This window comes from Cavia porcellus, unplaced genomic scaffold, assembly GCF_034190915.1.
Source record: "Cavia porcellus strain 051 isolate PalLab524CR breed Dunkin Hartley unplaced genomic scaffold, mCavPor4.1 scaffold_23, whole genome shotgun sequence".
Lineage (NCBI taxonomy): Eukaryota > Metazoa > Chordata > Mammalia > Rodentia > Caviidae > Cavia > Cavia porcellus.
Window position 1 is genome coordinate 55,078,387 of NW_026947506.1, and position 20,356 is coordinate 55,098,742.

Here is a 20,356-nt window from a genome sequence, read left to right on the forward strand (position 1 = left end):
TGCGATCCCCCTGCCTCAGCCTCCCAGAATGCTAGAATTATAAGCCTGTCTTGTTATTACATTTTGAGTTTCACCGATATAAAACAGGTAGGGGACCGCGGAGGTCTAGTCCTGGAAGGGGTCAGCGAGGCATCACCGTGGGGACATGCTGCACCCCGCGTGCGCCCTGGGCTCTGCCCTCCGGGTGGGGGCTGCGCGAAGCTGGTTTGGGGGCGCGGCCCCAGCGGCCTGGCCCTTTGGGCATGTGCTCTCCGGCTGCAGCGGGTGCCTTTGCAGGAGGCGGCACAGAGGCCTTGAGTGAGCCGCGTCCGGGCCGGGGCTCCCCGTCCGGGTGGCCGCCCCCGTGCGCGCCCCCACATCTTTCCATAGGTCCGCTGCTGAGCTCTGGGCCCTGGTGGGACCCGGGCCACGGGGCGCGCACGGAGGAGCCGAGCCGGTGGGAAGCCGCTCAGGGCCCCGCTGTTCAGTGCCCGCAGTGTCTCCCGTGACTGTGGCGGGGACAGATTTCCACCGAGCTCCACCGTCCAGACGGTAGGGGGACGGCGGCCCGGGCCCGCGGAGCCACCCTTGGTCCCCAGCGTCTCCCCGCGGCGCTGTGCGTCTGATGCTTTCAATCTCCGTTTTAAAAGTGTCAACCTCCTGACAACCTCCTTCCAAAACAGGAAGCCCGAAAAACGTACAGACCGGAGGACTCTGAGGATGAGGAGCTACCTTACTGCAGGGTCCCCGACTGCGGAAAGAACGAGCGGAGAAACGTGAAATGTGAATAACTCGAATTAGCAGAGCGCCCATGTTCATTTTCTAATTTGGGGCACTGTGGTAAGGTTAGGAAAACGTTAACCTGGCTTGAGCAGGATGAACACAGGGTGAATTGTGTAGATTAGCTTTGCAAATTTCCTGCAAATCTAGAACTGGCTCAAAACAAAAGAAGTCCTTTTAAAGTAGAAAAAAGAGCACCAGAACCCTTTCGTGTACTCACTTAGCAAATTATTTATTGAGCATCTACTACCTGCCAGGCTCAGGACCTTAAAAATAGATGTAAAACAACAGGCTGGGTCCCTGCTTTCTAGGATTGTAGGGTTTAAAGATGAATTCCAGACATAGTTCAATAATAAAAAATGCTATCTGAATAAGAAAGGTGTAAATGAGGGCTCTCTCCTGGTCTGTGATGTCAGACCATCCCGATTGAAGCTGAGATCTGGAAAAGAAAAAAACAGATGCCATAAAGTATTTCCAAAATAAGTATATTTGGAAAACGTTGCATGCAGTATAGAGCACTCGACGTTTTCCCTGTGCTGAAGGTTTTGGTGGGATTCACAGTTTCCATACAAAATCTCTTAGGGATTTGTAGCAAAGAAATTTAACTGTGTGGCCAGTATCTTCCCAGCTTAATTCAGCCCGTTTTTGAGCAGACAGTAGCATACCCTTAGCACACTTGGGCAAACCTTGGCTAAGTCATCTGTGGGATCCTTTTCAATTTGTCTATAGCTTTGCCTAACTTGTTACGTGCTGTTTTTATTATCATCGGGAAGCACTTGGCTTTGAGGTGATTGGGTGTGAAACTTAAGAGTAATTAATTTCACTAACTTCTGTCTGGCTCTTCTGACAGTTGGTCTTTTTCAGAGTTGATGCTGATGTAGTGAGAACCTAGTTCTAAAATACTTTTAAATTCCTCCCGCAGGGTCCTCCTCTTGGTGTATTGGATGTGAACTGTGTGGCTAGTTTCATGTATTGGGCGGTAAGTGGCTTCCTTATCTAACAAGGCCATTATGCTAGAATTGCAGCCTTCTCTCTTTAAAAAAAAAAAATGCTTGTCAGAAATAGCTTATTTCCATCACTGTTTTTTTTTTTGTTTTGTTTTGTTTTGTCTTTTTTGTTTTTATCGGTACCAGGGATCGAACTCACGACTTCCATCACTGGTTTTTTGGGAGCATTTTTCAGCACAACCTTTGGGGACAGAAAAAGACCATTTTTTGTGGTTCTTAGCAAATCAGATCATTTCACTGTGTTATGGTTGTTGAAATGCCAATTTTTCCCCTCTGACAGGGACAGAAGCCACTCTTGTGAAAAATATTCAAACTAGGCAGGGACCTCTGTCTTCTATACTGGGAATCGGAAGGGGTGGAACTGAGGCTGATCTTATAGTAGATAATCTGCCCTTACAGCTCAGTTTTGTGCAGTGTGGAAAGCAAAAGTTCTAAAAGTGCTTTTTTAGTATTTTAAAGGTTCTCACACTTTCTTTGCTCTGTCTTTATGAACGAATGATTCTTCTCTTTGCGGACTCTGTAGGTCACTGAGTGACCGTCTTTGGAATTTATTAGGCTGATGCTGGCGAATCTCATTACAGGTGCCCAACCTGAAATCGAATCTCACGAGATCCCAGACAGGAGACAGATGTGAGCCTCAGAGCAAAGTCTCTACCTAATTGATTGCAACTTTGGGTGGGGACACAGGAGCCACATTCAGGAGCTCTGGGAAACCCGCCTGCAGTCCCAAGGATGCCACTGCTGCCGTGTCTCTGTGACGCCGCCACACAGGAACAGTCTGCTGGGGACTGTCTGCAGGTACACAGAGGTGAGGTGAATATTCTCAGAAACAAGAGCGCCGTCTCATCTGTGTATGTGTTCAGAGGGTCCCTTGGCAGGAGAGGAGGAGCAGATCTCTTGTGGGGCTAAAGCTTAATAATAACAGGCCGCTGGCCTGGGTTCTCTGTCACTTTATTTTCAAATCACTTAAGAGACTTCAGATTTCAAATGCTGGACCCAGCCCTGCTGTGGAGTCGCTGATTGTGGGCTGAGCCTTGTGTCCTATTGAACACCCCCAGGTACACAGCCAGGGCTGCAAAACATTGAGCTTCTCATGTGCTGTGACACTGGACTTGGACCAGGAAGGGGAAAAGTCCCGTATTGAGTCCCCTGGGGGGATAGAGGCCCTAGATCACAGTTGAGTTTCCAGCCTTTAAGTTAAGAGCCTTCAAGGGCTCTCTGTAGACTGGCTGTCTTACCAACAGAAAGCCAAAGCTCCGAAATGTTAACCTAGCCTTGATATTGTGTCTGTTTTCCTCTTTTAAATTTTTTGTTTCAGGTATCTGTAGTGATTTAAAAAAAACTGTTAGTCATCTGAAGATATCTCTTGCAAGGTGCAGATGTAAAATAGCCCTACATACAGTGGGACCTCAGTTCATAGACTTCTTTCCACAATTTCATTGTAAACCAAATCAAATTCAGTGGATAGGTTCAATGTTGACCTATGGGGAAATTTATTATTATTATTATTATTATTATTAGGTACCAGTGATTGAACTCACCACCTCGCGCTTGCCAGGGAGGCACTTATGCTGCTGAATCAAATCCCTGGCCATTATGGGGAAATTTGATTCAGTTCACATCCAATTTGGTTTGTAACCAAAATCATAGAAAGAATTAAATTCATGAACCCAGGAACCACTGTATTGTTTTGGCTGTTTTGACCCAGTCTTCATTTCTAGATAAGCATGAGAGAATCTCAGGAATCCATAATCCTGTTCTCCAGGGGGAATGCTGATTTTATCTACCTTTCCTGTCCTCTCTGAGGCACATTTAAAATGTGTGGGTTCTGAACTGCCCTTGTTTTTACTTATAATATGTGATAAACCAACCTCCAGCAGTTCCCCAACACCTTCTAACGCCTGCGTGGTCTCCTGCTACATGGATGGAGCCTAGTTCACTGGAGCACTTTTTATTGGTGAACTTCTGAGTCACTCCAAATGTTACTAATTTGGAGCAGTGTTTTTTGAACTTCGTGTGTGCCTTTGCATTCTTTGTCCTACCTGGTAGGATGCACTGATGACGTGAAGTTGGTGAGGTTGGGTACATCGAGGTTGTAAATGTACAGTTCAGTGTCAACATCCAGAAAACTCGTGCAGCGTACAGTTAGGATGTGCGAATTCCATTTCCTCACCCTGCACCAGCACTTAAGCCCTGCAGGAATGATTAGTAAAAGTGACTTGTTATTGCTGTGAGTGTTCATTCTGTGTAACTTCTTTAGCTTAAAAATTTAACATTTTAGCTCAGCGGCATAAGCACCTGCCTTGCAAGCAGGCGGTCATGAGTTCGATCCCCAGTACCAGTAAAAAGAAAAAAGAAAAAAGAAATTAACATTTTAAAAGTTAATATAAAAAAAAGTTAATATCACCTGGGATTTAGCTCAGTAGCATAAGTGCCTGCCTGGCAAGTGCTAGGTGAGTTCCATCCCTGGTACCAAAAAAAAAAAAAAAAAAAAGTTAATATCTGATTTGTTAACAAGAAGAATTAGATTGGAAGAGCTTTTTCCAAAATATACCCATTCTGCCACGGATTTAGCTCAGCTGCATAAGTGCCTGCCTGGCAAGTGCACGGTTGTGAATTCGATCCCCAGACATATATATATATGTGTGTGTGTTTCTGTGTATATATATATTCATTAACACTTTTCATCCCTTTATCCTCCCACCTTTCCCTTTTCACCCTTCCCGATTCTTTTCCCCATCTCTGAAAAGTATACACCATTCTTACCGTATCTCCTTTATTTTACTCTTTTTTTATATTTTCAGTATCTCATAGACCATTTCTCAGCTGGGTATGGTGGCACATGCCTCTTTTTTTTTTCTGTCTTTTTCGTTTTTATCGGTACCAGGGATCGAACTCACGACTGCCTGCTTACAAGGCAGGCGCTTATGCCGCTGAGCTAAATCCCCAGCCCCAGCACATACCTCTAATCCCAGCACTCAGAACACTCCAGAGGCTGAGTCAGGAGGATTGTCATGAGTTGGAGGTCAGCCCGGGCTACATGGTGAGTTCAAGGCCAGTGTAACCTACATAGTAAGACCCTTCCTCAAAAAAAATTTCTCATATAATGGACCACATATACTACATCTGTTGCAACACATGACAGACATATTGAATGATAATGATTTATAATTAAATATAAATAAATAGTATTATTATAGTAATACTTTAAGTGATAATTATATAATTAAACTTTAATTAAATATTTGTAAAAAGCCAAATGGGTGACTTTAGACAACAGATAAACATCCTATGTAAACAAATGAACTTCAGACTTGCAGAAGCATCACATGAATGACGAACACGTCTGATACCAGATGGAAACTGCTGCGTCTAATATGAATCTTCGTAATTCAATACACCGTATTGTAGCAGAAGCAGACATACGTGATGCGCTCCTGTGAATAAAGAAATGTTTTCTGAATTTTTGTGCCTGCCATTTTCCTCACTTTTGTGTGGCCCATCATTTGTGACCCTCATCACTCTTGTTGCTACGCCTGTTTCCTAAGTCTTCTGTTAACACTCTCACCGAGACTCTGCAGAGTCCCGCCTGCAAGAGGTCGTGACCCGGGTGAAGACTTCCCGGGGGCGGGGCGTGGTGCCGGGAGCCGCGTGGGCGTGGACGAGGGCGTGGGCCAGGGCGCAGGCGCGTAGCCGTTACGCGCAGAGGGCGTTGGCGGCACCGCGCGGAGTGAGCGTCGCGCCTCAGCAGCTGTTGAAGCGAAGGCGCCCCGCCGCACAGCCTTTGCGCTGGGCCCTCCACTCGCTCCCTCTGCGCTTCCTCGCTTCGCTGGCACCATGGCTGATCAGCTGACCGAAGAACAGATTGCTGAATTCAAGGAAGCTTTCTCCTTATTTGATAAAGATGGCGACGGCACCATCACCACAAAGGAAATAGGAACTGTCATGAGATCACTGGGTCAAAACCCAACCGAAGCTGAACTGCAGGCTATGATCAGCGAAGCGGATGCTGACGGTAATGGCACCATTGACTTCCCGGAATTTTTGACTATGATGGCTAGAAAAATGAAAGACACAGATAGCGAGGAAGAAATCCGCGAGGCATTCCGAGTCTTTGACAAGGATGGAAATGGTTACATCAGTGCAGCGGAACTGCGTCATGTCATGACAAACTTAGGAGAAAAACTAACAGACGAAGAAGTAGATGAAATGATCAGAGAAGCAGATATTAATGGAGATGGACAAGTCAACTATGAAGAATTCATACAGATGATGGTTGCGAAATGAAGACCTACTTTCAGCTACATCCCCCACCAAGAGTCAAATTGAGTCTTTTACTTACCTCTTTCAAAAAAAGAAAAAAAAAAAAGAAAAAAGTTCATTTATTCATTGTTTCTATATAGCAAAACTGAATGTCAGAAGTACCTTCTGTCCACACAAAATCTGCATTTGGTCTTGTTCACTAAAGCTACGTATCAGTTTTACAGTATAAGTAATTGAACTACCTTAATGATAAGCACTTAGTAGACTCCATAAAGTTCCATTTGCTGTTCAGGCTGGCCAGTTTTTCATGCATGCAGTTTTATTATTGAGCACAGCCAAGCATTTTGTATTAAAATCAAAAAATGAAAAACAGAATTCAAAACCTAAAAAAAAAATTCACGGGGGTAAAATCACTGACAGCTGTGTCACCAGTGCACCCGGAGCAGACTACTTGGAGAGGAAGAGCTCGTTCAAGGACAGCTGTGCTGCTGGACACCAGAGACGGGGCCAGTCAGGAAACAGATTCTTGAGAAATTCAAGCCAGGACTGGGGGTTTGTAGAGTCATCACAATATTCCAGAAAAATATATGACCATATTTGAATAAATGTAAGTTTTTGTACATGAACAAATGTAGATTGTTGTACATGATAAGCTATCCCCTGAAAATAAGCCTTAGGTCTTTTGAGGCAAAAAATACTAAATCCAGTCTTATTTTGGGGTAAAATAAGGTAACACTCCATTGTGCATATATGCCACATTTCTGTTTCCATTTATCTGTTTATGAGTCTATTCTGTCCTGGATGCACTGCCATGATTATCTTGAACACAAAATGCTCACATTTTTCACAGGCTCCCTATCACTGAGAAGGAAAAATCAGATCTTTAAAAAGAAATAATCTCCTGGGTAGAGGCCTGCCTCGGTGCCTGCCATCTTTTTACTCTAGGTTCTGGCAGGAACAGACACTTGTGGATGCCCTGTGATATGATCTTTTGACCCAGAGGCAGGAGAAATGAGAGTGGACAAGCATCACAAGTATGTTCACTCTTGACAGGCAAAGCTTAGTTGAGGCAGAGAAAAGGGGGTATCAGCTGAATTGGAGCTATGACAAGGCGCCAGAATGAGAGAGAGCGTGGCCGTGCTCCTGTGCCCAGAACTAAGGGAGCAGCAGGTTTGTGTGGGGTGGGCTAAAGTCCAGTCATTCCCATTAGCAGGGGTCATGCTTCAGAAGAGGTTTCTTCTTGTATTGGACTTGAATCACCCCATGTCACAGTCAGCTCATCCTAGAAGCAGCTGAACTTGCATGTAAATGCCACTGTCATCCTACACAAACATCCTAGCCTTGGACTCAGTGGGCTTCAGATGGTCAGCTTCACTTAGAAACTGCTGAGTTACTGTTACAGCTGGTGTCACCATCCTGCATCAACATCCCAGCCTTACTGAAGGGCTTTCAGTGTTGCGGTGGCTGAAAGGCCACAGGGTATGGGAGAAGAAATGCGTCCCGGCTCCAACAGGTAACAGATCAAGCTGACCTTGTCACATTCTTGCACAAAACATTTCTAAATGATCAGCAGGGTCTCTCTGACAGCAAAGGGGACAGACACAACATGAAGATAGAGGTGCCAAATCTTTACTTCATCTTAGTTCTCAGCAAATTGGCCTGAGACTCCCTGGGACATGACCTAGGTAACTTGTTATCATAGCCCACACAGCAAGGGTATCATCTACAACAAACCTGAGAATTTCAAGATGTATCACCTAGTTGTGTGACCTCCAAATTGGTGATTTTAAGTTGACTACGTGAAGCTATAAGGATAATGAGTTTTCCTGGTGGCATTTCTTACTGTACGCCGACTACAAAGGGTCAGAGTTTACTGCACGTGGGGCTTATTTTTGCATCTTGGCCTGCTCTCTCATCCTTGTCCCACCATGGTGGTATCTCGCTCTCCCAGTACTACTCCCACCTCAGCACCCTCCACATGCCTGCTTTCTGTCTCAAGAACCTTCCTATGTCCCTCTATAGGCTCGCCAGGTCCCCCTATCTTCTTTCTGTGTCCTGACCAAACATCACAGAGTGCCTTGACCATCCTGTCACCCAGTCAGCAATAGGATCTTCCCTGCTAGCTCAAGTCTAAGCCAGAATCCTAAATATTTTCAGGCACCATTACACCCATTAGATGTTGACCAAAACATACAAAGAAACTGGGCTCATTCCTGAGTCTTAAACCATCATATGAACACCATTTCCTGATACTCTCACTAAGGCTATACCTAGATTGTCATATTTTTCTTTTGCATTCCATCCCAAAGATTAAACTGTAGCATTCTGGAAGTTACTTTAATAAAAATTAAGCACTCTGCCCCACGTCAGGTCAGTCTGAGGTATTTCTCTATATAAAGCACCTTGCCCCACTTTTGGCCCAAAAGCCTCCAAGGGGTGGGGGAATTATTGCATTTACTGCTCTAGTCCCCACTAGCCCTAAAGTTAAACCCCTCTTTCTCAAGCCTTGTGTTTCATAATCTTTTCTTCCTCTCCTGTCCTACTGACCCATGAGTCTATTGAGAGCAAATGTGCCCCGCCTTTTTTTTTTTTTTTTTTGATACTGGGGATCAAACTCAACGACCTCTCAAGCTCTTATAACACTGAGCTAAATCCCTGACCCCCAAAGGTACACTTTTGTTCATCTTTTTGCCACCAACACATAGCACAGAATCTGAGAGTAAGTGTTCCATAAATATTTGCTAAGAAATAAATGAATGTGGGACAAATTAATGTTTGGATAAATTATTTTCCAAGTCTTCCCTCACCAGTTACCAAGGTGTCCCCATAGTCAAAGATCGATCACACCTACATTTTGGCCCTCAAATAGTCTGTTCCAATACCCTATTGTTTGCTATTCCTCTCAGCGATTTCAAAGCAAAAGCCTAACATACTCTCAGTCTTCTCTCTGAGAAGGCATCCCCAAGCACCCTGCTCACAGCCCATCTCACTTGTAATCCCAGCACTGTAGGAGACTGAGGCCTGAGGATCACAAATTCAAGCCCCACCTAGGGAATTTAGGGACTCAGCAAGATCCTCTCTCAAAATATAAAAAACAGGTTGGGGGGCCAGTGGTATAGCATAGCAGCATAAATGCCTACCTGACAAGCACAAGGTCCTGAGTTTGATTCCCCATACCCTCCCCAAAAATTGGTTGGCTAAGTGTAAAAGTATTGGATGCCCAATCTCAGGTGGGATGGGAGTGCATTTTAGGAGGGACATTTCCAGAGGATAAAAATGACTATTTCTACTCTAGAATTTGGGGTGGGATTTTTGTTGTTGTTTGGGGTTTTTTTTGTAATGGGAACCAAACTCAGGACCTCGTGCTTGCCAGCCAGGTGCTGTGCTGCTGATCTACACCCCCAGCCCAACCCTAGCATTGGGAAGCTTAAATGTTCATTTTAAAAACTGTAATTTAATTTGTTATTTAAATATTTCACTTTTTAAAACTATTATTAGCTGGGCGTGGTAGCACGCACCTGCAATCCTAGCATTCAGGAGGCTGAGGCAGGAGCATCAGTGCAAATTCAAGGCCAACCTGAACTGCATAGTGAAACCCTGTATCAAAAAGACAAAAAAAGGCCAGGCTCACACCTGTAATCCTAGCAGTCGGGAGGCTGAGGCAAGAGGATCTTTGCAAGTTCGAGACCAGTCTGGGCTAAAAAGTGAGCTCAAGGCCAGCCTGAATCACATAGTGAGACTCTGTCTTAAAAAGACAAAAAAAAAAAAAAAAAAAAAAAGAAAAGAAAAGAAAGAAAAAGACAAAAATAAAGTTAATTAATACAATTACAATTGTACGATATATGGGGCTTTTTATCGTTGAATAAAATGGATATGAAAAAACGACAAAAAGATTTATGAGGCACAGTGGCATTTCCCTATCTGTATATTATGGCTAATGATCACATCAAGATAAATAATATATAGATCACGTCATTTACTGTTTGCCTTGGGAACGTTCAAAATCTTCTCTACTACATATTTTGACATTTGCAATTAACGTTGTTAACCATAGCTACCTTACAGTGCAACAGAACATTACAAGTTATTCGTCCTGCATAACTGGACCCAAAATTTCAATGTTTCATGAGTGAATATGCCTCAGAGGACACTAAGTGATCAGGGAAATCGCCGGAACCTCCTGGGCTCCTGTCGCAGTGCACGCGGGGAAAGCATACGCAGAGCACAGTTCCGCCTCCAGGCAGAGGCCCAGGTCTCTTTTAGGGGAGATGTGGCTGAGTCCGCCTTTGACCACAAGGAGGCCGCGCAGCCAATAAGAGGCGCGTGTGGGCGGAGCCTGCGTGCAGTGTGCCGCACAAGCGCTCGGGCGCCGCTCCGTTGCCTTTGCGGTTGCGCACTAGAAGCCTGAGGTGAGCGAGGGCCCAAGGTCTGACTGTCAGGGGTGCAGGGACTTATGAGTCGCTGGAGCGAGTCGGGTCTCCCAAGGGCTGGGGCTGCGATGGTCTCTGTAGTCTCCGACCCTGAAAGCAGCCCCACGTGAAGGTCTCCGGCCCTGTGTCTTCCCCGATGCGAGTAGCCAGGCTGTGTAAGCTTGGGGAGGCCGTCCTGGGGTATGGGGGGAGATTAGGGACAGAATTCAGCCAGCGTTTATTTGCGCTGTTGAGCGCCTTATCGATCGAGTTTTCAGAACGTTGCTGTGAGTTGCCCCATTTTGCTGAGGAGGCAACTAAGTCTGAAAGAGATTAATGCTGCTGCTTGGTCAACGCTATAAAGATGGAAGTTGGGTTCCAAAGGCAAAAGGGACATATAAACATCTCTGAGATGGTGATTCCAGAAAGAGAGCAGAAGCTATTTGAGAACCTCAGCGATTTTGGTGACAAAATTCATTTGGCGAGTAATAACCATCAAAAATTGAACTTTTTTTTCAGGTGATCAGAGCCACAGAATGTCAGTAGTTCGTTCATCTGTGCATGCCAAATGGGTCGTGGGGAAGGTAATTGGTACAGCAATGCAAAAAACTGCTAAAGTGAGAGTGACCAGACTTGTTCTGGATCCCTACTTACTAAAGGTGAGGAACGCACCTGTTTTCAAGTGGCATCGAAACATGTTTTCGGTTCTAAGCACAAAAAACCTTTCTCCTTCAGTAAAGAGTTGTTGACCACCTGCGGTGAGCCAGGTACTGTCCTCTTCTTTGAGCATAACGTGACTTCTGCATTTGTGGAACAGAGTTGATTCTAAGGCAATTTGATAACTGATCTACTTAGGCTGCATGCAAAACGCAGTGGACCAGAAAAACAGGAGACTTTCAGACATAGAAAGCATCTTTGATTAGGAGAATTTGAGCTGAATCTTAAGATTTTATTCAGAGAACTAGATAGAGAACAGTCACTCCAGCTTTGATGAGTGGTACCCAGATGTCACTTACTCAGGATAGGGAATGGCAAGCTACAAAAATAGCAAGGAGTTTGGCAAGAATGGGCCCAGAGCTTGGCACTGTTGTTGAATAAATGCAAAGACAACTGGAGCTGACTGTGAAGGGTCTTTAGTGTTTTGGATTCCATCTGTTAATTAAAGGAAAGACAAACCTTGGAGGCACAGGGGTAGGGATGAGCACTAGCAGTAAGGAAGGTGTCGCAAAAGTCCAGGATGGAAAGGGTAAGGACCTGCACTAAAGTTAGAGGTGTGGAAACAGTGGGGAAAGATAGATTCCAGGTAGAAGACACAGAGTCAGTGATTTGTTAGATGAACAAGGGTGGTTTCTGCATTTGTGGTTGGGCTCTCAGGTAGTAGTAATTAGCAAAAAAACAGAAGTAAGCAAAGAGTGATGATGACTAGAGTGATGGTTTGGTCATGGGCGTTAGAAGGTCTTTCTTTGAGCACTGACTCTTTTATTTATCAGTTGTATATACAATTCAACCTGGTAAGCCTGGTTGTGTCATCTGTAAAATGGGAAAACCAGATGCAGCAATGCCTTATGAAAAATAAGGTGATTCTTGCTACCCTCTCTGGGTTCTTAGCAATTCTTTGAGCTAGGCATAGAGCTTTGTGCTTTATGTACACTGTATCAGTTAATTCTCTTGAGCCTACTTATATGGTGGGAAGTAACCCAGCATGGACTTACACAGCTAATGGAGAATGGAGCATGCTCATAGGCTGGAGAGAAGGCTTCAATGGACAGGAAGTGTTTAGGGTCAGATGACAATTGATAGATCAGTCATACTGCAGGGAAGGGACTAGAGAGCTCAGGACTGAGATCCACTCTAGGAAAAGTCTTTGCTGGTTTTTGGTTTTGTTTTGTCTTTTTGAGACAGTGTTTCATTATGCACTTCAAGCTGACCTTGAGCTCACTTTGTAGCCCAAGCTAGTCTTGAACTTGCTATGATCCTCCTGCCTCAGCCTCCTGAGTGCTGGAATTACAGGTGTGTGCCACCATGCCCAGCATCATTGCTGTTTTCCGAAAATTAAGCAGTTAAGTTTTATACTAGAGGTTTCCTTAAGTATCTTTTTTTCCCAAGGCCTGGCTTGTTTTCTGCCCATTACTTTTTCTTATTCTATACTGTATTGCCTGGTCAAGACTGGAAACTACTAATTTGTCCCTCTCCTTCTCCCAACAGTATTTTAATAAGCGAAAAACCTACTTTGCTCATGATGCCCTTCAGCAGTGCACTGTTGGGGATATTGTACTTCTCAAAGCTTTACCAGTTCCACGAACAAAGCATGTGAAACATGAGCTGGCCGAGATCATCTTCAAGGTGGGCAGAGTCATAGATCCAGTAACAGGAAAGCTCTGTGCAGGAACCACCTACCTGGAGAGTCCGCTCAGTTCGGAAACCACTGAGCTCAGCAAAACTCTGGAAGAACTCAACATTGTTTCCACACAGTGAAGCCTGGAAGAAGGAGACAAGGGAAAGATTTCTAGTTTTGTTACAAACTGTCAAATTCTCTCATAGCATTTATGAAACAGTAAAGGACTTGTTACAATTTTTCATAAAGGTTTTGTGTCATGTTTCAGCTTTTTAATTTTTTTTTTTTTTTTTTTTTTTTGGTACCAGGGCTCGAACTCATGACTCCACACTTGCCAGACAAGTACTTGTGCCACTGAGCTAAATCCCCAGCCCCATGTTTCAGCTTTTTCAGTGAACATACTTTCACACCACACTAAATGTATCCAGCAATCTGCATTATTTTATAAGCTCTCCTATCTTAGAAGTTATGTTGTTTTACTGTATTTTCATTCAATGGCATTGAATTCACCTTAGAACCTCTGTTTTGGAGCAAGAAAATCTTTGATATAAACAAACAAGGCCACATTTGGTAAATACTTTTGATGGTATATATTCAAAATAAGCTTTTTTTCTCTCTCATTTCACCAAGATATAGGACTTTCATACTTTCAATTTGGAGATTTCTGAGTTTTGTTGCTATTTGTTAGTAAAGTGTGATGACTTAGATTTTGGCCCAAAGAAACACAGAGCTGTATGTTTCAGTTTTCTGGCTCTCCTGGAGAGATTTGAAGTGGTTTGAACTTCAGGTAATGTGTACATTGTAAAAGTTGTTTCAGTGATGCCCACAGGCGTTGGTCATAGGCTCACAGAGTAGGGAGCTATGCACAGGCACCTTTGTGGCAAACAGAATCATGTGCTGGAGAGATTAGCTTCCCAGGAGAGATGACCAGTGCCATAACTGAATCTTGACGCATCTCTAGACTAGCAAAAAATGGATGTGGGAAGGCATTTCAGAAAGTATAAAGTCCTCAGAGAGAGAATGTAACCAGGAGTTCTAAAGCTGGTAGGGAATTGCTGGAGCACTGATGGAACTCAGAAATAGGTGCTGTGCTATAAATGATAATGGATTCAAGTTTTCAAAGATGATAGAATTAGATTTGCATTTCAATAAAAGTTAAAGAGCACCAGTATAGAGAATGGGTTGAATAAGAAAAGTCCTCAGACCTTACATCTGTTTTTGTTTTTCGGTACTGGTTTTCAACTCAAACCTCGTGCTTGCCAGGCAGGTGGTTGTGCCACTGAGCTGTATCCCCAGCCCTACCTCTGGTTTACAAGTGAACGTGGGCTGCTATCTTTGCAGTAGAACTTGGATGGGTGCCTGATCCGGCCTGTAGATCAACAAGTTTGGAACTCCTGGAGGAGAAACGGGGATTAAACAAAAGACATGGGGGAGACAAAAAGAGACGAAGGCAAGTTGATGTTAACCCAATCAAGCCTCCGGTTTATTGAGAAAATAATCACACCTTTTATAGGCTAAGGGCGGGAGCTGGGACAGGAAGAGGTTAAACAGATGAATACAACAGGGTTACCATCACATCAGGATAAGTGACGTAAGCAGAAGAGGATTATGGTTAATGTAGGCAGACGCAGTGCCCATAGGAGAGAGAGAGAGAGACATCTAGGCAGCAATGCCTGTCACTCGGCTCCCTACATCTCCTCCCTTTTTATATTATTTAATTAAGAGTATGGCAGGCCCTGTGAGGACAGTGTCTGTCTTAGGTCAAGGACCTCATTGCATGAACCCAACCAGGCCTTACCCGTCATGGGCTTGCAGAACAGCAGTTGGTCCTGTGCCTGTCTTAGGCGGCCGTTGGAATTAACATGCATGTCTTAGTTGTTTGTCTCTGACTGCCTGTCCATTGCCCCAGGGCAGTCAGGCCGCATCATCATATGGGCCACTCGTGGGAATTCCTTCCCTGTAGGTTTGTTGATCTGCCAACTCCAGCTGATGATAGTGTACCTGAATGGGCTTTGCCATAAATGCGTCTATCCGGTTAATAATGAACATCATAATCCTCTGAAAAATACAAGACTCACAGAAATGAGAAACAATAGGTCAGCTAGGGGACCCAAAAGGGGGACTAGGTAAGGGAAAAACTCCCCCCCCCAAATCAAGGAGAAGGGGTTGACAGCCATTTGTTGGTGTCTCTGTATGAAGTCATTTTTTTGTGTCTTGGAGCATGCCTTGTATAACACTGGATGCAGTCTATTTGGCTGGTGTATGTTCCTCCAGACCGAGAAGAGCCTCTTCCGCAGTCATGGGGTTCTGTGCATGGCTGTCAGCAGTTGTAGTCTGTTTGGCAGGGGTCAAAATCCACCATGGGTGTGGTGTGGCTCAAGAAGGCTGGTTAAGCAGCATAAGGCTCTAAGGAGATGTGTCACCTGTAAGAGAACACAGGGGATTGTGCCTCAGGAAATAACATTATTTTTGGGCGTTATATGGGGTCTTTGAAGAACTGTCTACTTGTTTTATGAGGCGTTTAGGTAGCCATCTAGCTTTTTTATCTTGTTGAGAGTAAACACACACTGAACCTCGTCCCCAGATAAGGACTGGATCAGGGCCATTCCACACATTGGTTAGTGGGTCTCTCCATAAAACAGATGTAAACCGTGTTTGAGTCTGAGTATGCCAAAACCGAGATGCTGCGGAGCAGCCTGAAGCATCCAGGGTCAGAAAATTTAAAATAAAAAGAGCATGTGAAAGGACATTTCTAGGGGACCCCTGGGTGGGGTGCCATGTCTCCCTTTTTATTTTATCTATGGTGAATTTAAGAGAACGATGTGTACGTTTAACAATGTCTTGTCCCTGAGGATTGTAAGGTATATCTGTAGTGTGGAGGATATTAAGGCTTTTACAAAATTGAGCAAAGGAGGTGCTGGTATAGCCAGGGCCATTATCGGTCTTGAGCTGTTGAGGACATCTCAGAACTGAGAAGGCTGACAGCATATGGGTTATAATGTGTTTAGCAGCTTTTTCAGTCTGGAGAGTGGCAAAAATGAAGCCACTATAAGTGTCAATAATGACATGTACATATTTTAGATTGCCAAACTCATTGAAATGGGTAACATCTATTTGCCATAAGGCATTAGGAATTAAACCTCTAGGGTTGACTCCTAGGTGTTGAACAGGTGAGTGGATAGCACAAGATGGGCAATTTTTTATAATTTGTCTGGCTTGCTCACGGGTAATTTTGTAGAGAAGGCGGAGGGTGTGAGCATTGAGGTGGTGTAACTGGTGGGCTTGTTGAGCCTCAGGCACCTTGGAGTCCTGAGCCATAAAAACCTGTGCTCGTACAGCAACATCAGCCAAATGATTTCCTTGGGCAAGAGGCCCTGGGAGGTTGGAATGAGCTCGCAGATGACTGATAAAGAACTTATGACGGCGAAGCCGTATGAAGCATTGTAATTGTTTGAACAGATTTGCAGCTGGGGAAGCATGCCATATAGTAGCAACAGTCTCTAATAATGGAACAGACTGGGCAAGATAAGCACTGTCAGTATACAAATTAAATGGTTGGTCAGAGTAAGCAGCAAAAGCTGCAAGAATAGCTTTTAACTCTGCTAATTGTGTAGAGGAAGTATCTGTCTGGAGGGTAGAAACATTGTCTTGAGATATATAAGCAGCCCTTCCAGAGGATGAGCCATCAGTGAATAAAACCAGGGCACCCGGAAGGGGTTGTGAAGCTGTGACTTTAGGGAATATAAATGAGTGACGATTAGCAAAGTCAACTAGCTTATTTGGAGGGTAATGATTGTCAATAGTCTCTGAATAGAAAGCTAAGGCAATAGGCCACACTTCAGTACTCTGAAGTAGCCAATCTATTTGGTCTTTTGTAAAAGGTTGAATGATAATGTCTGGTTTTTTGCCAAAGTAACATTTTCTCTGCTTTTTACCCTGGATTATTAGGTCTGAGACAGCTTGGAAATAAGGCAAAAGTGTTTTTTTTGGAGAGACTGGTAAATGGACCCACATGAGGGGAGCTTGTTGTCAGAACACTGCTGTAGGGCAAAGCTTTGTATTAAAAATGAGAAACTGTAAAGGCTCATTGTAGTCCATAAAGGAAACAGTTTGTTGAGCAATAACCTCTTTTATTTTACTGAGCGCTCTCCTGGCATCAGGTGTAAGCTCTCGGGGGGAAGTTGGATCTATGTCTCCCCGAAGCAGCGCATAAAGGGGCTGTAAATCATGTTTAGTTAGTTTTAAAAATGGTATGAGCCAATTAATATCTCCCAATAGTTTTTGGAAGTCATGAAGTGTAAAGGAATAGAGAAAAGCAATCTTTAAGATCTATGACAATTTTAAAAAATCCCAAAGGAATGGCACTGAGTGAGGGGAGGCCTGGTTGTAGGGGCCCCATTAAGACCATTGTCTTATTTATCGCCCTAAGGTCTTGTAGCAGCCTCCACTTTCCTGACCTTTTCCGGTTTATTGAGAAAATAATCACACCTTTTATAGGCTAAGGGCGGGAGCTGGGACAGGAAGAGGTTAAACAGATAAATACAACAGGGTTACCATCACATCAGGATAAGTGACGTAAGCAAAAGAGGATTATGGTTAATATAGACAGACACAGTGCCCATAAGAGAGAGAGAGAGAGACATCTAGGCAACAATGCCTGTCACTCGGCTCCCTACAGGTGCCAAGCTGGGTGAACCAGAAGGAAGCTTCTTAGTGTGTAGGTCTCTGCTGGGTGGGGCTGAGTAGCACTCCTCAGCCTGGTAGTGCTTCTCAAGGGGTGCTCTCAATGACAGGACATCTGTACCAAGGCTCTGAGACAGAGTCCAAGCCACCTCGAAAACATTTTAAAGGACTATGTGGCACAGTGGCCCACACCTGCAATCCCAGCACTTGGAAACTGAGACAGGAGGATAGAGAGTTCAGTGTCGGCCTGGAATACATAGCAACACCTTGCCTCCAAAAAAAAAAAAATCTTTTTTTAAAGTTTACATGCACCCTGTAACGTAGCATTTTCATTTAAACATTTTTTCTGGGTTACAGGTGTAGTGTACTTCCCCAGCAAATGAGAGGCATAGCATTGAGAAAATAGAATTCCTGGAAATTTTTGGGTAAAAATGCTTCAGGAAGTTGCTATGCTTATTTATTTGCTTTTCTTTGAGATAGGGTTTCTCTGTAGTTCAGGCTGGCCTTGCACTCATTGATCCTCCTGCCTCATTGTTTAGGGGTTTGTTTTGTTTGAGACCCAGTCTCAGTATGTAGGTCACGCTGGCCTCCCAAGTCCTGGGATTTACTTGTGCACAGACATAGCCACTGCAAGTTGCTAAGTTTATGTGAAATAAACCCCTCTCATTCCTTTGCCATAAAAAAAGAAGCACTGGATTAATGAAATTTCAGAGCAAAATGATAGTGAGGGAGTGCACAATAAATGGCCTAACACCAAACACAAGAAAAGAGATTGGCAAAGAAATGTCTCACTACCCTACTCAGGAGGCCGAAGCAGGATGAGAAGTTCAAAGCTGGTGAACTTATAAGATTCTGACTCAAAAAAAATACCAACAGCTGGGGATCTAATGCAGTAAGACCCTGGGTTCAATTCCCAGTACTGGAGGAAAAAGAAATGTCTAGCTACCAAGTTTACATCCCAGGAGAAAATATTTGTCTTGAAATAAAGTGGAAAAAGTTGAGAAAATCTATGCACAAGAATGGGGGTCTCATGTACTCTTGAGAAGGCCCTACCTCCTATTCTGGAGGTCAGGGACACGTCCTTTCCCAGGGAGAGCTCACTTCTGCCTTCTTTCTGGGTCCATGTTACTTCAAGGTATTAAGTGTGTGTAAGCTGAATTAGGGAACTCCCAGCTCAACCTCTGGACCTTTGGCTGCACCTCTCAGGCTCCAAGGGGCAAGACCTCTCCCCATGGGGAAATTCTTGTTGCCCTGATGTCCCCGTTCCTGTCTTTTCCCATGGTTCCTTATCATTTACCATCAGATAATTCCTTCAGTGGGTCCAAGGCTGGCGACTTTAGCTCAGAGATAGACCCTGGGTGTGGCCTAGGGGCATGAAGGTACCAGAGATGTCAAAAAAATCCCTAGCTCAGTTTTTAAGGAGTCAGTTCCCGGAAACAGGAACATTTCTGGTAGAAGAAACAGCTTCAACCTGGAAGAGACTCTCCCTGCCCCATCTGCCCTTGGCTGGCTCTGCTTCCGCTGACAAGGTGAGCAGAGCTGCGTTGGAGCTAAGCCCACTAGGAACTGAAACTTGAGCCAAATAAGCCTCTCCTCCCTAGAATTGTGGGTGTTGGGTGTTATGTCCCAGTGAGGAGAAGATTGAACAGATTCTGCTGCCCTGAGGCTCTGACTCCGAGTTACAGCCTCAGAACTCCATGGGCCACTGCCCAGCCTTTGCGCCCTCCCCTCCCCTCACCCCCACAATGACAACCTCCTAGCCTTGTCTCTCGGCCTCCTCAAGCCTCCCTGAAATGCTTTCCTTCGTGGCTAGAGCCTGTGCCTCTCGCCTGGTTTCCTTGAAGTCTTCAAGGTTACACATGTGGGACCTTCACCTTCCTACAGAGCACCTCTTTTTTTTTTTTTTTTTTATACTCAGTGACAATCAGAGCAGAACACCTCTTTCACAGTATCCTCCATACCCAAGCCTTTGTGGAAGTTGTTTCTTCTGCCAGAAATGCATCTGTTTTGGGGAGATAGACCCCTTGAAAACTGATCTAGGAATTTTTCTGGCATCTCCTCCACCTCACAGCCCTCCACCCCCTTATGCAATGCTGTCCCTTTCAGCACTTGACCTACAGGAACTAATCATCCTTTCACACCCTGTACCCAGTAGCCTGGACTGGCCTAAGGATAGTTACTCGGGACTGACACATGCTAGCAGGAATCAGGACAATGTAGTCCCTAGCTAAGAAGGCCAGCAGGCTTGCATATGACTTTGTTTTTTCCATCACTGAGGATTGAATCCAGGATTTTGCACTAAGGTGCATCCCCGGTGCTTTTTTACTTTTTATTTTGAGACACTAACTTGCTAAGTCGTTAAATTCCTGGATTGGACTGGAAACTCCTGCCTCAGCCTGCTGAGTGTTGGGCTTACAGCCGTGTGCCACCATGTCCCGTTGAAGAGTTATGTTTTTGAAATGGCAATGCAGTTGCACTTCCGTTCACCAACGCTTTTATTTGCAAACGATTTCTCAAAACAAAAGTATTTGGCATCATTCTTGTCTGCAAAATCTACATTGGGTGACAAGATGGCTACCATTTTTCCTCAACAACGTGGCCAATTCTCCCACAGTCGTGGAACAATAAGAGTTCGTGAACCAAGGTACCACTGTACAGCTTACCGGAGCACAACTAGTTCTGGGAGGTGACGAGTACCAAACAAATTAGGTTGGAAAGAGTGGTGAGTGACATCAGGTCTTAACTTGCGTTTAAAGCACCCAACAAGCCTCGAGTACTGGGACAAAATTTTAGGGTCAAAAATGCATCAAAATCCGTGCGGGGTGGTGCATGCCTGTAATCTCAGCACTCACGAGGCTGAGGCAGGATGACTGTTGCAAGTTAGAGGCCACAAAGTGAGT

At 44.5% G+C, this 20,356-nt stretch overlaps 2 protein-coding genes and 1 long non-coding RNA gene across 4 annotated transcripts; all 3 read left to right on the forward strand.

Moving 5' to 3' along the window:
• The first annotated feature begins 282 nt into the window (after positions 1-282).
• On the forward strand, positions 283-5,003 carry LOC134472549 (uncharacterized). Its single transcript, XR_010042426.1, has 3 exons — positions 283-762; positions 1,682-1,738; positions 2,348-5,003. It is a non-coding gene; the product is annotated as an uncharacterized LOC134472549 (long non-coding RNA).
• Positions 5,004-5,504: 501 nt separating this feature from the next.
• Positions 5,505-6,659, forward strand: LOC100729712 (calmodulin-1-like). Its single transcript, XM_023563352.2, has one exon. The coding sequence runs from the start codon at positions 5,604-5,606 to the stop codon at positions 6,051-6,053; it is 450 nt and encodes a 149-aa protein (XP_023419120.1). The 5' UTR covers positions 5,505-5,603; the 3' UTR covers positions 6,054-6,659.
• A 3,627-nt stretch (positions 6,660-10,286) lies between these two features.
• Positions 10,287-13,021, forward strand: Mrps17 (mitochondrial ribosomal protein S17). Of its 2 annotated transcripts, none has more exons than XM_003465795.5 (3): positions 10,287-10,438; positions 10,958-11,097; positions 12,644-13,021. In XM_003465795.5, the coding sequence occupies exons 2-3, from the start codon at positions 10,975-10,977 to the stop codon at positions 12,911-12,913; spliced, it is 393 nt and encodes a 130-aa protein (XP_003465843.2). In that variant the 5' UTR covers positions 10,287-10,438; positions 10,958-10,974; the 3' UTR covers positions 12,914-13,021. The 2 variants fall into 2 exon arrangements, with proteins under 2 accessions (XP_003465843.2, XP_005001987.1); XM_005001930.3 differs by lacking the exon at positions 10,287-10,438 and adding an exon at positions 10,445-10,614.
• Positions 13,022-20,356: the final 7,335 nt, after the last annotated feature.